This window comes from Artemia franciscana, chromosome 14, assembly GCF_032884065.1.
Source record: "Artemia franciscana chromosome 14, ASM3288406v1, whole genome shotgun sequence".
Lineage (NCBI taxonomy): Eukaryota > Metazoa > Arthropoda > Branchiopoda > Anostraca > Artemiidae > Artemia > Artemia franciscana.
In genome coordinates, this window is record NC_088876.1 from 36,424,117 (window position 1) to 36,440,277 (window position 16,161).

The 16,161-nt window shown below is 33.5% G+C and overlaps 1 protein-coding gene across 1 annotated transcript; it reads left to right on the forward strand.

Annotated features, from left to right (window-relative positions):
- Nucleotides 1-2,325: 2,325 nt before the first annotated feature.
- LOC136035655 (uncharacterized) lies at nucleotides 2,326-14,567 on the forward strand. The gene is made up of 2 exons (XM_065717561.1): nucleotides 2,326-3,766; nucleotides 8,378-14,567. Exon 2 carries the CDS (start codon nucleotides 8,709-8,711, stop codon nucleotides 13,791-13,793), a length of 5,085 nt encoding a protein of 1,694 aa, XP_065573633.1. The 5' UTR covers nucleotides 2,326-3,766; nucleotides 8,378-8,708; the 3' UTR covers nucleotides 13,794-14,567.
- Nucleotides 14,568-16,161: the final 1,594 nt, after the last annotated feature.

Genomic DNA, 16,161 nt, shown 5'->3' on the forward strand with positions numbered 1-16,161 from the left:
TGGTCAACCATCTAGGGCCAAATAAAAATAGGTTGTCCCCCGATGGGGCGAGGAAACACCGTAAGAGAGAATTTAAAAGAAACTTAACTTTCGTCGTTGAAGATAAGGAGTGAAGTTTTGAATAAAGGGGGTGGGAGAAGCTGTGTTGGCCTCACATCTTTTTGTTTCCCGTGTTGTTCTTTCGTTGAGAGAATTTCCTTCTAAGTCTCCTCCAAATTACCCGAGTATTCCTAGATTTACATAAAACGGGCTTTTTGGTTATTTAGTGAGAAAGGTTGAGATTGCTAGGACACGTTCTGCGGATGAAGGATAACAGATAGCCAAATACCCTCCTTTTTGGTCAACCATCTAGGGCCAAATAAAAATAGGTTGTCCCCCGATGGGGCGGGGAAACACCGTAAGAGAGAATTTAAACTTAACTTTCGTCGTTGAAGATAAGGAGTGAAGTTTTGAATAAAGGGGATGGGAGAAGCTGTGTTGGCCTCACAAATCTTTTTGTGAAAGGTTGAGATAGCTAGGACGCGTTTGGCGGTTGAAGGATAAAAGATTGTCAAGGACCATCCTTTTCGGCCAACCATCTAGGGCCAAATAAAAACAGGTCATCCCCAATGGGCCAGGGAGACACCATAAGAAAGAATTGAAAAGAAACTGGAATTTTCTCGGTTAAGGTAAGGAGTGAACTTTTGAATGGATGGGGTGGGAGCAGCATGCGAAGCTGTGTTGGCCTTTAGTGGCAAGCTGTGTCCAAAACTGTGTTGGCCTCTAGTGGCAAGCTGTGTCCAAAGCTGTGTTGGCCTCTGGGTCAAAAGGGCTCTGTGAATAGAAGGAACTTGAGAAGTTCTGTGAATTAGCCGATCATGTACCCGTGTGCAAATCGCCGGATAGCGTTTGAGGCCGTCTCCCCGAGGCTGGTGGAACAATAAACTGCTCTGACTTCATTTTCACCACACTAAGGTCAAAGAGCAGTGAATTTTTATACAGCTTTGACCGATCCTGAGATGACGTTCCATTAATTTTTTTTCTGAATTACGTTCTGCTTATTGTAAACGATTTGAATCTTGAATTGCAGAAATAAATGTTCACAAACTTTAAAAAGTTGGGTGACAATCTCTCAGAACTGGCAAGAAATCCTATCAAAGATGAGCTTTTGGTCAAACATCAAGCTTTCAAAATGGATTTCTCAAACCCAATAAACTTCAAAGTTACGGAGACGACACGTTGGCGCTTCTTCGACGTCATATTGGCGTCACTTAACGTCAAAGATACAAAATAAACGACAAAGGTAAATTCTGAACCCAAGTTTGAACTTTACAATTAATCAGACCGTCAAAAACTTCAAGACAAACAATTAGCTGAGGCAAAAAAAACAATGTTTTTTCGTTTTATATTAAGTTGTGCCCGGAAATAAAGGAAAGAGAACAGTAAAGATGGTTTGCTTCAAATGCTTTCCAGAAAATGGTTTATCCGGAACAGTATTTTCTGTAATCCCTCTTTTTAGTATATGGAGAGGGAGTAATTCTCTATTATAATTTTTTGTGAGAGAAACTTTGTATTTGGAGGGGATTTCTAGGGAAATATGTCCATAGGCGGAATATCCCGCGTGATTTGAGAAGTTATCCTGAAAGGAAGAAGATTTTTTCTGGTGAAATTGTCCGCGGGAAATTTTCCGGAGGAGTTTCCAGCAAAAATAGATAATCCTAGAAAAAATTTTCAGAGTGGATTTACGCTGGAGTAATTCTCTATGGAGGATATTTTCGTGGGGGAGAATTTTTTTGTGAAAGAATATTTTTCATGGAGAAAAAGGCAGATGGCCCCGCATTATTTGAAAATGTTCAAAAAATTAAATAAGAAAAATTAACTTTATCAAAAGAAACTAAGGACCAGCGTTAAAACTTAAAAGAAACGGAAATTATTCCATACTCAATACTACATTCTTTACGCTAAAGTATGACTTTTTGTCCCAATTCCAAAAGAGCGAGTCCGGGGATACAAGGGTCGTTTAATTGTAATAAGAAGCCTTTTTATTAAAAAGTAATAAAGCCCAGGGCCGGATATAGAGGGGGAAAGTGCCCTGGATGGATCCAAAACAAACTTTAATGGTAGTATTTACAGTATTGATGGTGCGTTAGGGGCGGCAAAGTCTAAATTTGCCCCCCCCCCCTGAGAAAAACCTAACTCTAGCTCTGGGTTAGTCCCCCTCATAGAGAGGTTTTTAGGAGGGAAGGGGGGCATATGCTATTATGACTGATACCTTTCACTTTTTAGCCCTAGAATATACAAATAACAGTCTATTATTACCTACTTAGAACCAGAGAACAGTTCCTGGGCTCTAAAAGGAGCGCAAAAGTGTAAGCAATAAAAAATAGGAAGAAATAAAGACGTTACACAGCATAGTTCGACGTGATACAATAGATACAGCAATATATTACCAACTATGTAACAGAAGAGAATGTCTGCTTTAGGCAGTCGGGAAACATTTGTTCATGTGTATCAATGAAGTACTAAATAATAGATGAATAACTTATCATAAATAAATTATTGAGACCAACATATCATCCTATATAACAAGATAAAAAAAAAATTGATATCTTCTGCCATTTTGCACATTCTTTCCACTGTTTTGAAAAATCCATGTAAGGACCCAAACTTTTGAAAAGTTCCTTGGCTCAGAGCCAAAAGTTCCATTTATCCAACACAAATGGGGCTTTTGTCCAATTAAGGTCCCATCTTTATCAGAATATATTTGTTTGCCCTTTGTGATGCTCTTCAACCAATAAGAGTGAAAATCCTTTACAAGCATTCTCGAACCTATTACGTCCGACTCATTAAATATCCATATCTACAAACGTTATAATACTATGGATAGGCAACCCATAATAGATAACTTAGTTAGGACGAGCTTTTAGCCCAAACCCCACCACAACAAAGAAACCCCAATAGGTTTATCCATCTACCAGAACCTCCTGTAAATGCTTTGTTATTTATTAGCCTATGATTATCCTTAGACTGACCAACCCTCAAAGTCACCCTGCTTGGCCTTTTGCAGTAATGGTGCTGGTTAGAAAAAGACGTGAAAGGTACATTCTAAGGTCCCGTAGGATTTCTCTTTCGGTAATAGGGACAAAGGGAGTAACTTTGCTAAACACAAAATAGTTAAATCTTATCAATAACTATTTAAATGAGTCTTGTTTTCGCTTTGAAGGATATGTAGAACGTTCAGAATTCATATATTATTAAACAAACATGAGATAATGTCTAGATAAACATTGTAAAGTTGTGTTTTCAGACACTGGGTTTGAAGAGTGTTTTGGACGGTTTTGGCAAAAAATTTGTTGTCAGGTTCTCCGTGTTTATCCCACCCAAACTTAACAGTGTTTTCATCTTACAAGCTCCAAGCGTGTTGGACACGGATTCTTCAAAATTGTAACGCGCCGGAGTAACATGGTTGAACACCGGTTCAAAGAAAACCCAAACCCGTGTTGAACACGGTATTCAAAACGATAATCTGTACAGGCTGTGTCAAACTCCGTGTAGGAAATGGATGGACTGAAAACGGAGCTTAAAGAAAGTCATAAGTTTGCATAAAACTATTGAATTTTGTTATGCAGTTCCTTTTCTTTATCAGTTGACCTTTTGAGGTGACGTGATACTAAACAAACATTTTTTATTACTGATAATATTGTAAATCCTAACAAAAAATCAGAACTTAAGTTGAATTAGTTGGGTATTGTTTTAAAAACAGAGCACGAACTATTATTATGCTTTGGTAAGTTTATTTCCTCATTTACGCTACTGATTACAGCTGTGAATCTCAATAATTGGGTAAAGAGTAAGGTTTAAAGAGAAATATTCTCCCCTGCATGTATAATCAAGAGTATGATATAATCAAAAATTGCGAATATGGTACCAAAAAGAACAGAATTTTCTTCAAATCGAAGCAGTTGAAGCTAAAACAAGTGGGAACCATAATTTGTATGGAAAGAAGTGCCCCCTCCCTTATAAAATAGAAACGGTCACTTTATAAAATGACAGTGTTTTCGGTCACTATTTTTGTTTGATTGGAGCAACCCCTTCGTATTTTTTTTCGAACATCTAAAATGACACTTCAATGATTCTCAAAGAAAAGTAAATTCGTTGAGCTTTTGATAACAAGTCCAACCTTTACGCACAGAGTAGCAGTAGATCTTACAATCACGATGTGAATGTCACAACAAAGTAGCTTTGGAATTCTAGATACTTCTGTAATCAGCGGTACTTATCCTTTAGTGGTACTTAGGTAGTACTTAGCGTTTAGTGGTATTACCAAATGATCTAATTGGATTGGGCCCGCAACCACAGAGTAATCACTGAAGATTTTTTCTACTCAAGATTCTATAAACCATCAGTTGTTACAGATATTGGTCACACTGACTTAAGGAGATGAGAACATGTGTTTGAACTTAAAGTGTGGATATAAGAACGTCAAAACAATTACAATGATAAAACAAATGTTAAGGGATAAACATAGATATAAAAGTAAATCAGTTATTAAAATGCGAACCAAAAGAGGTTTTTGTACCTCATGGTCAACATTTGGGGACACAAGTCAAGTTGGGTATTTGGAGCTCTACGAGCATTAGGTCTTGTATTAGAAAGGATTGGGGGATTTTCTTTGAAGGGGAAAGAAGACATATTTAGTACTAAGGCACTTGTGCCCGAAGTTCATGGCAAGGATGTGACGTCGTGATTCCAATGTAGTAAGTTCAAGTCAAGCCAAAACTTCATCGTAAGTACTATCACTCTTTATTACTTATGACGTCTCCAGTATAATTTTTATTGCTCTTTTTTGAATGCTTTCAATTTTAGAACGCTGGGTGTTGGTCAACCCAGGGGGCCAGACAGGGTCTTCTATAAGAAGAATAAATTATTTTAAGGTTCTGGATTGATATGGAGAACCCTTTGAGAAGGGAGAAAGATTTAAGGAGAAAACTACCAGATTTAAATAAGTGAAAAGTGTGGGACTTCAATTTCTGGTCATTGTTCAACTGCACACCAAGCAGTTTAGCTGTATTTAAATTTGGTATGCAAAGGTAATTATTGATTGGGAGAATATTTTTTAAAAAGGAGAATATCATTAAACTGCTTTTAGTTATGCTTAGGTTGAGTTTAGCATTGTCAAAATAATTCTTTAAGTTGTTAATGAGTGAGTCAAGTTTAAAGACCAAAGTATTTGGCGTTTGACAAAGGTTAAGTAATGTCAAATCATCCACAAATTTAAAAGCGTTGTCGAAATTTGGTAAAGCACTGTTAAAAACAATTAAAAATGCTAAAGGACCTAATCTAGTTCCTTAGGGTGCTCCACAGGAAATCAAGCTTATACCATTTCTACTTTTTGCTCTAACACATATCAGCTTTTGAATTCATGTATACCCTCTCTGTTATGGTAGGGTCAGCAATATCTTATGATCGACTGGGGGTATTAATTTAAATCTTTTCGGATATTTTGAACAATACGTTAGAAGGTAGTTGGAGGATCTCCAGCACCTTATCACATGGCCTTGTAAGCAGCCCTTATGTATAGCCATATTTTTGAAAACAGTCTAAAGTTAAAACGACCATGCATTTGAGATTATATAATCCTCCATAGGTTTTGAGAGGGTTACCGAACACAATCAAAACACACAGTGTGTGCATGCAGGCTGTCAAAGGGGCTTATCAGCACTATCTAAGGAAAGGCTAAGGTTACTAAGTTGAAACTTACAATGCATGTTGAGGGGAGTGTTGAAGAGTGATTGGAGGGCAAACAACCGAAATTTTGAAAAAGCGATTTTGTTCAAAGTAGTCATAAGGCCTAGTAACTATACCTCCGGAGTTGCCACACACAGCCCTTATGGTAAGAATTGTACATTATGTGCTTTTGCTTTTTTTTTACCTGCAGGATTTATCATTAGGAAAAGACGGAATGTTTGATTCCGGTTGAGATCGAAAACACTAACGGTTGTAAGTTGAAACTTTAGGGAATTTTGATGGGGTTTTGAAACTAAACCAAAAGATATTAAGTACATCCATATTATAAAAAGGCGAATGTTCAGTATCTCAAGGCATCGCTAAGACAATAATTAAGAATACCCCTGCACGCATATGTAAGGTTTGACCACTTCTGTGTCTATTCGGTGCGTCTACACCACAATATTTGCGCTAAATTTTTTACTGTTTAGGTTAGGATTGGTGGTAGCGCGCCTTGGAAGACTTTTGTAAGACTCAGACTAACGTACAACCTTTCTTTATTTACAATTTTTATAATATTGAACAATTTGAGGCTATTGTTTACAGATTTCTCCTTGTTTCCTAGGCTTGTCTCTGGATTTGTCCCTCTTGTTTATTATGGACTGGGTATGTTTGAAGCACCGAGAAGGAAAATGGTGCAGATAAGCATTACCTTTCCTTAATCTTTTGTGGAATTTGAACCATTCACGAATTCCTTATTTTCTTTATTGTCTTCCTTTACTTAGGACAAGAATTCCTATGGACCTGTTTCTTTACAGAATTGCCCCTTTCTTCTTGTGTGTAGATATTGTAAATATACTTTTATATCTTTATCTCAAAAGACCTGATTAGAGTTAGGGCCTTACCGGGATAAGATCCCTAAACTGGGATCTTATTACCAGTTTGAAACCGTTCTAGTTCAGGGACTCTAGGACCTTCAATTACCTCTAGAAAATGTGATCGGACAAGGTATAGTTTTCCACACTCCCTCTAGAATTCCCAAGCAAGTTTACCCTTAGTACTCGGCAAAGATATGTCGAGAATCAGAATACACTATCCAGTTGCAGGGCCAAGCTGATTGTAGGGGTTTGTATACCACCTAGCTCGGAAAACAGGATGTTTTGCTTGAAATTTTTTCTTCTGGCTACTTATTGTTTGATCTCAGAAGCTTTCGGTTTTTTAGTTAATTTGAAACAATTTTTAATTACTTTAAATCAACCAGTCCGGTATTCGGGGAATCAAAGGGGATATTAAAAGATAATAATAGGAACTACATATAATTTTGACTGGCTTCAACTACATTTTGCCCAAGTTCCACTGTCAGCAGTGAAAAGAGATAGATACTGAGAATATGGCAATAGCCCAATTGATGAAATTGAAACCACATTGTAATTGACTTTCAACTCATTTTGTTAAGTGCTAAAGGCTAAACTGGGACATAGCCGTAGTTTTATTTATTTTATTTATAACTCGAATTATATTATCAAGAATAGACTCAAAGTGAGTTTATCAAGCAATATGTCTTATAGGAAGAAAGAGATATGAAGTTGGTCCTAAAATAAATAAATAAAAGAATTCACTGTAAGTTCAAGAAATTCCTAAGATTCCTTTCCAAGAGCTGTCCCTTTCTTGCTCTGACTTCAGATTTTATACTGTCTTTCAAGGCTGGTAAATCCGCTATGGTATGTCGTTTAAATATTTTTGTCGCTTATTTTGTCCTCTTTTGTACTATTTTTGCAATTCGTTATCCGTTAAATTATGTGTTGTTTTGTTTTAAACTATCACTTTTATGGCTTTTAGATCAACTTGGAGTTTATTACGTTAATTAGTTTACTTTAATTAGTTTATTATTATAATTGAATTTTAAGGTGTTGTTTACTTTGTTTGAAAAACAGTTTTGTTGTGAGACAATGAAAAACCCATATCTTACACATACCGCTAATACCACTAGTAGTAATACTACTACTGTAAAGTACGTCCAGTATGGATATTAAACTAACTGAAAGGCACAAGGTGCATATTATTACTGCTGCTGCTACTATTACTGGTACTATTGCTACTACTGCAACTAATGCTACTATTGCTACTGACACTACTACTACTATTTTTTACTGCTACAACTTAGCTACTAGGAATGTTGCTCGTGATTTTGAATTCAGTCAAATGAATTCATATAGTATTTAGGCTTATTTCCATTATGCGCAATGTATCAGGAACGGCTCAGATTATTAAGATGTATTGTTGGGAATGTTGAGTTAAATCAAAAGACAATATTTACATCCATATTTCTCAAAAGGGCGTATTTGTTATGTTTTAGAAACACTTAGGGGCATTAAATTAAAACTTTTAGGGGATTTTTATGTGGATGTTAAACTATAACAAAACAGATCGTTTCCATTCAGATTGTCAAAATGACATATCAGCAGTATCTCAGGAGTGGCTGAGAGTGGAAAATTGAAGCTTGTGGGGCAGCTATAACTATTACTGCTACGTCTACTACCGCTGCTACTGCTATTACTACTGATATAATTACTGTTATTTTTCTGCCTCTCTGATTACTTTTTTATTTTCTTATATTTGTTGTCTTTTGGTGATTTTGATTTTTGCTAATTTTATTCTATTTCTTTTTTAGATTTTACAGAAGAAACCGGAAGGATAGGAAAATAGTTCCACTACATAAAAATTAAAAATACTGTGCATATTATTGATAAGTTTATTCGTTCAGAAGAAAATCGGTTTCTAATTGAACATGGCAATGAAGTGATTGTCATATATTATCAGAAAATCAGCAAATATTATTGCACACCAGTGAATTTAGTGAAACCTAGAAGTGAATTTAAAGAAGGAGCTATTGATTTAATAGAAACACTTCCTTGTAAAATTTCTGGTAACAATTTTCTAATAAGGAACAAACTGAAATGAAATTTGAAATGAAAATGAAATGAAAATGAAGTAAAACTGACATGGAAAATGCCAAACGTAAGATAAACACCACAACTCCTGAAGAACTTGGAAATAAATCAAAGAGACCCAAAAATTTTGACTTAAGCCAAGATAAATTTACAGCTGATGGATTAAGAAAAACATTACATGGTAATGTTTATCAATTAGGATTGCTTACCTTAGCTGCAATACGAGCGCAAGCTAAAGGATATGACTTTAACTTAATTAGTGAAGCTAAGGAGTTTAAAAAATTTGATGATTTAGTTATCGACTATGGGAATAAAATAATATATTTACAAGCTAAACACAGCAGCTCGGAAAAAACCGCTTTTTATTCTAAACAAGACTTTTGTGGGGATTATAAAAGCGATGCTAGTTTGGCAAAATATTTTGATTCTTGGCATAGGCTAAGAAATTACAAATATAAAAAATCAAAAGAAGATGAGGCCATGGAAAGAACTGCTCAATATGTTTTTTTTACTAATAAAGGAGTCAAAAATGCTAGTACCTTTTTAAAGGAAACAAAATTTGATGGCGATGAGTTTCTTTTCAATGATTTGGAAACAAAGACTTATGGCATAAAGCCGGATAAAGAAACTAGGAGTGAATTTATTGATGCAATTTTAGCAAGTTCCAAGAAAGTACGAAGCAATCCAGCTGATATTAATTTAGATCAAAATGATTTTGATCTATTGAAAAATGAGATAACAAAAGCAAAAGAATATCTAGAAAAAAAATTCAATAAGCAAAATGGTGAAAGTTCAAAAGAAATTATCAATATCTCCAAAGAAAACTGGCACTCTAAGCTTAGTGTAAAAGTATTGGCTTTGATTAAATTAGCTATAGAAAAAGAATCAGTCGCCAAGATAGTCTTAGGAAATAATTCTCAAGTTCTAAGATGGCTACATGAACAAAAACAGATTGTACCTAATATTTCTAATCCTCTACATGTTTTAGCTCAGACTTCAGAATCAATTAAGAATATGATTCCAGAAATTAATACTTTTCTTGATGAATTCATTGTTAAAATAGAGCAACCAAATAGCCAAGATTTGGCGCAAATCATAATTAAAGAATTAGGAAAAGATATAGCTATCATGGGGACTATAGAATTGAATAATGCCCTTAACAGTTATATGTGGGAATGGTTTTCTAACCGCTCAGAATGCTTATTAAGATCGGACAATTTTGGTAATTTTATAGAGGTTACCAAGGGTGACTTAAACCGTTTTTGTTTGCTGCAAGGAACATGGGCATATAAAGAAGAATGCAAAAACATTTTTGATTTAGTTGAATCTAGACATTTTGCTTTAGTAGAGGGGTTAAGTGACTTTTTAAATGAGGAGAACAGGGATAGCAATGGGAGAATAGCTGTGTTTAAAGATCAAGGAGGAGGACCAAAATTACAGGTTTATAGTGTTATATTATCTATGAGTAGCTTAAAAGATGATGAATGGTCTTTTTTGTGTCTTAGTGATCCAAATTTAGATCTATTACCTGAAATATTAACAGGAAAATCTTCAAAGTTTTACATAGTAGACTGTCGGTCAGAAGAAACAAATGACGAAAAATTGCAAACATTGGGAGAAATTTGTCAAATTACATTAAAAAACAAAAAAAAATTAATTTTATTAATAAGGGACAAAAAAAGCGAAGAACTAACAAATAGTTTATTAAATTCAGAAGGAAATTCTAGTAGCATCGTCAAGTTTGAATCTCAGCCTTTAACTTGCCAGCAAATTAGAGATGCATGCAATGTGCATGGTGGTAATATTGTTGAGTTTGAATCTCAACCTTTAACCAACCAGCAAATTAAAGATATATGTAGTTCGCATGAGGGTAAATACCTTTCTTTGGCTGGAAGAGAATATAGAATTCAAGAAATTATTGATAATAAGATAGGTGGTATCTACGAATTGATGAGCGATGCAAAATATCTTCTAGAGACTATTAAAAGTTTATATGACGAAAAGCGGGAAGTTGAGTCTGAAATTCCATATGGTGTTTATATTTCCAATCAAATGCGTAAAGGTGAGGGGTACTATAGTTTATCTATTATTACTAAAAAGACTGCTAATTGCTATATAGTTCAAGATGCTGATTATAAAAAACTTTGTAAGCAGCTTAGGGACGTGTTTGCTGATGATGCAGAATTTGACGAAAGTGACAAAAGGCTTTCAATTGTCATAGAAGAAACAGGGTTTGTTTTATTAAAAAACGCTGATGATCTAGATGAATATGAATCTCAAATCTTAATTCTAACGGAGAACCCATCTTCTGGAAAACTTGGAGATAAAACATATATTTCATTAAAAATCCTTGATAATGAGCGATTTCAAATTATAGAAAATCCAAACAATTTATATCTCCCAGATCCGGAAGGTATAGATTTTTCTAATACAGATGAACAAGAACAATTTATACAAACAATCATCTCGGGTAGCCAATTATCTGTATTAATGTCACCTGCTGGTTATGGTAAAACATCTTTTTGTAAAAATTTAGCAAAAACATGTAAATCTTTTCCATTATGGATTATTAGAATACCACTACCTAAATTGCAATTTGATACAAAATCACGTCCAAACTTATCTTCGTTTTTACAAATAGATTATGAGTGGCAAGAAGTTGCTTTGGAAAAAGATGAAAAGGTTTCAGGCAGAGTTCTTCTCATTTTAGATGGTTTTGATGAAGTAAAAAATTCAGAAAGTGTAAAATTAATAAATCAATGGATCAGCACAATACCTAAAAGTGTATCTATGCTAATTACAACGAGAGAATATGCATCATATAAGCTAGTTCTTCCTACTGGTAAAAACTCAACATTTTATAAATTGACTAAATTTACGAAAGAACAGCGCAAGGAATATATAAAAAAGTTTCTTAAAGCAATTCTAGAGGCAAGAGAAGAATCAGAGGAATTTAAGGGTTTTGTAGAATATATTACAGAAAAAATGCAAAGTAAGGTTAATAGTCACTCTAGGGGAGTCTTGGACATTCCTCTGGAAAGTTATATTTTTTGTGAGTTGCTAAGACCTCATATTTTGACTCAAGTAAAACAAAATTCTTACATCCTGAAAGAAAACATTATTGACGTTTTGGAAAATATTGACGTTGGTAATTCAGCTAAGCTTTATCAAGAATTTATTCTTGCAAAATCAAGGTTGTTCCTAGAAAAACATTTAGGGATAAACCCAGAAAATATTGTTCAAAAAAGCGTATTATTTAACCTTATGGGCTCATACAATCAAATAATAGAATTAAATGCTCTAAAACAAGCTTTTGATTTAAATGATATGGATCTAATGGAAAATTGTGCTAACATTATCAATTTTGATGTAAATGAATTAAAAACCCTTGAAGATACTGGCTTGTTAAGAGTTTCTAAAGATGGTGGTAGGCTAAACTTCAATCATGAAACGTACCAGGAATTTTATGCAGCTCTTGCAATTATTAGAGGGATTGTAAGTGATAAAGGGGAGTTGTACGAGACTGTTCAATCTCTGGTTAGAAAACACCGTTACGACCCCAAATTTCGTTTTATCTTCTCCACAGCAAGTCAATTTAGTGTTTCTGCTGGGGCTATGGTACCTGGATATAGCATAGAAAAGCATTTATTATCATTTTGGAATATATTAGGAGAGGACGGTGATATACTTGGAGCAGGTGCTATTAATTTATTTAAACGCTGTATATCTGAATTTACATCAGTTGAAAGAGAAATGCTACTTAGTAGAATAGAAGGGAAAAAATGGGCAAAATTTTTAAAAGTAGCAATTAGTTGTGGGGAGCATGGGTATGAAGAGTTACAAATATGTGATGGACAAGACAGATTACCTATTTCTTCTCATCAAGGCGAAGTAGATTCTTGCGGTGATGTTGATGAAGAAATAAATATGAGTAAAGAATATGTTGCTGGAGAATTTAGGAGACGGAGAAAAAAAGAAAATTATCAAGATTATGTTAAGCTCTTAGAAATAGAGGCTGAAAAACATAAGAATTTTGGAGATTACTGGGCGTTGGATGGTGGAATTGAGGCTATAGGCTACTCAGGGCAGTTTTTTAGCAAAAATCTAGCCTATTACTTAATGCTTAGAGCTTCACAATGGCCAAATAACAAAAGGTTGGTTATTCAAGCTTTAAAATCAATATATAGGGATATAGAGGCAAATAAAAATTGTAACGATGCTAAAGCAAATTGTTTTTCTGTAGTTAAAAGCTTATTGAAAAATAGAGTTGGAGAAAAGAAAAATGATTTGCTTTTAAAATTGTTATATGTAGTTGATTTTGACTTTTTAGATTATTTGATAGACGATTTATCGCAATTGCTATCAACAGATAAACATAAAACATTCCAACGTTTTCTGAAGTGGAATCATCCACCATTAATTACAGTTTGGTTTGAGACAATAAGATTCATCCTATTAGTAGCAAAAAAGTTGATGTATGCAGTTCTAATTGATGAATCAGAAAACAAAATTTTTTTAATTAAAGATAAAAAAATTGAAATTAACTTTAACAAATATACGAATACAATCAGCGAAATATTTGGTAGTTCAATGCTAAATCTCTTAAGAATCATATATGAATCGAATAAAACTGAAAGGTGTGATGATATAACCCTGGATGAGTCAAATGTGAAGCAAATAGAAAAGAATATTTTTGTCCAATTAAAAAATGAAGAGTTATTTGACATACTTTTTGACAGTCTAAAAGATAATGGAACAAAGTTGCTAAAATTATATCAAAAATTATCTGAGTATGAATCTGTTACTAGCCACTGTGTTAAGAAATACATAGCAGAGTTAAAAACATCTAAGGCAACTGAAATAGACGCACGGTGGTCAATCTGTGGTGGCATCGAAGTAGCAGGATATACAGGAATATATTTTAATCGAGAAATCGCTGAGTATTTAATAGTTCGTTCAGGATTCTGGCCTAATAACCGCACAAAGGCTATAGAAGCATTAAAGCGAATTCATGATACTTTAAATGATCCAAGTATCAATGAATCACAAAAAGTTTACCCTATAGCAGTAAAAGCTTATAATCAATGTATAGAAAATTTTTCTGCACTAGATTTGGTAAAACTAAAAAATATATGATTATCATCAAATAATGAAGGTGGGCAAGCTACTGCAGGGGCATTAAATGTCCCTTCTTTAGAACAAAATTCTTCTTCAGAAGAACAAGAAATAATGATTCTTGGTAATATAGACGATGAGTTTTAAGATGTTTTATTTCAATATTAAAACTGTTCAAAATCAGTTGGTTTAGAACACCGTACTATACTAACACTAATTTAGCTTAAGAATATAACTGCTTCTTTTTTTCATAGCAGGCTCAAAATCATCTTTTTCTGTTTGTTGGTATCTTAAGCACTAAATGTTGATTCTCTGTGGTTAAATTCTTTTGAAAATTGTCACTAAGAGAGTTTGTTGTAATGGACGATTGGAAAAATCACTTTCTCTGGAACATCTGAATATAAAGCCCGGATCTCTCTCTCTTTTCTTTGTTTGAAGCATCATTCCTTCTTTTTGCGCCACTGTTTTTTACCTTTTTTTGTTTTTTCGAGTTGTAATGCCTTGGTTTCTAGTTTTGTGCAAGTTTTAGTGTTTTTTCTTCCAAGTTTTAAGTGCTTTTATTTTAATTTAATGTTTGTAATGTTTCATTTTGTGTTTTTTTCTTTTTTAGTTTTAGTGTTTTGTTTTTTGGAGTTTTAGTGTTTCATTTTTTTCGAGTTCTAAGTGTTTTTTCTTATGTAATTTAGTTTTTAATATTTTTTCTTTTGTTTTTTCGAGTTTTAGTGTTTCGTTTTTTGTTGTGGTCACTATATACTGGCATTTTTGTTTCGAATTAAAAGTCCATTGAGAAATCACTACCCTATTCATTTTTCAGTCTTTCAAGCTCAATGTTTTTTCGATATTTGACAAAAATTGGATATATTTTAAGGTATTAATTTGAAAAGCCCATAATAGAGCAGAATTGAGCTTTGGTTAAATTTTGACTAAATTTCGTGTCTGTTTTTTCTTAGAAATAACGACTCCGTATCCATGTAACAAAGTTTTATGCACTGTTCCCCACTGGTGGAGCTACGAAATTTCACTAAGTAGGACCAGAAAAAGGAACTTATTACTTAGATAATTTCGAAGACCAAACTACTTTTCCATAACGCGCAAATAGTAGTTCAATAGGGACAAATCGATTTATTTGATAGTGAAAATAATAATAAAATCTCTGGATATTTTGGTCACATGTACAGTGACAGTCTTGAGCCTATAAACTAAAATGATAAAATAAAACATTAACGTTTATACAAAAGAAATTAATTACATACTGTCCAGTGTTTTTATCTTTTTTAAAACCAGTATTGATGCAAATATCTTTAACTTCCTAGTTTCTGGCTCATTGGCTTGACTTGAACTCATTGACTTCATTAGCAGCTCCTCTGTGGACCTACTAACCAGAATTTAAAAACGATATTAGGCTAGTACAACATCATGATTCTATTTTGTCAACTCTAAAGCAAAAATTTAAACCTGAAACTTTCATATCAGCTATATCGGAGCAAATATTTAATTTTGTGGATCAGTTTATCATGTCTAAAAATGGCTCTTAGATATCGAAAGACCGAGGTTTCGTACAAGTTTTTAGGGAAACTATTAGAATCTAAGAAATATAATACTAAACCAGTCTTTGAATATATATACAGGTGATTTTGGCTTAAATTCACCTTATGATAACATATTACAGTCAAATAAAGTAGGTTTCATTTCTCACAATACTTTTGACCTCTGTTTAAATGATGATGAACTATTTCACACAAATCAAACCAATGAACTAGAAAGTAGGTAATCAAAGAGATTTACATCTATAACTATTTTGAAAAAGGTAAGAGCACTAAACGATATGTAATTATTTTGAAACGCTGATCTTTTATTTGTGTTATTATAGTTTATCTGCTGAAGACGGTCACTGTATATGTGATCAAAATATTCAAAAAATTTTTTACTACTGTCAAATTAAATTATATGTCCCTTTTGAACGGTTATTTGTAACTCATTACTTTTTTAAATAGAAAGTAGCCCCAGTTGCAATATATTCTATAAAGAAAACACGTCGGGACCCAGCTAGTATATATATATATATATATATATATATATATATATATATATATATATATATATATATATATATATATATATATATATATATATGCCTTTTCGTAATGCCCTTTTTCGTAAAAACTAACAGCATGTTTTAAAAATTATAGTGAACGATAGGGAACTTAAATCTTTTGTCATTTATCATAATCCAGCGAAATTCATCAAGATGTAATGAATCGTTTGTTTACGCCATATCCGTATCAAAGTGCTACCGGGGTATCATGAGAGAGATGCTCAACGAACCAAAAGGTAACCTTTTTTTGCTACTACTGTTATTAATACTATTGCTACTACTACTCATACAAAA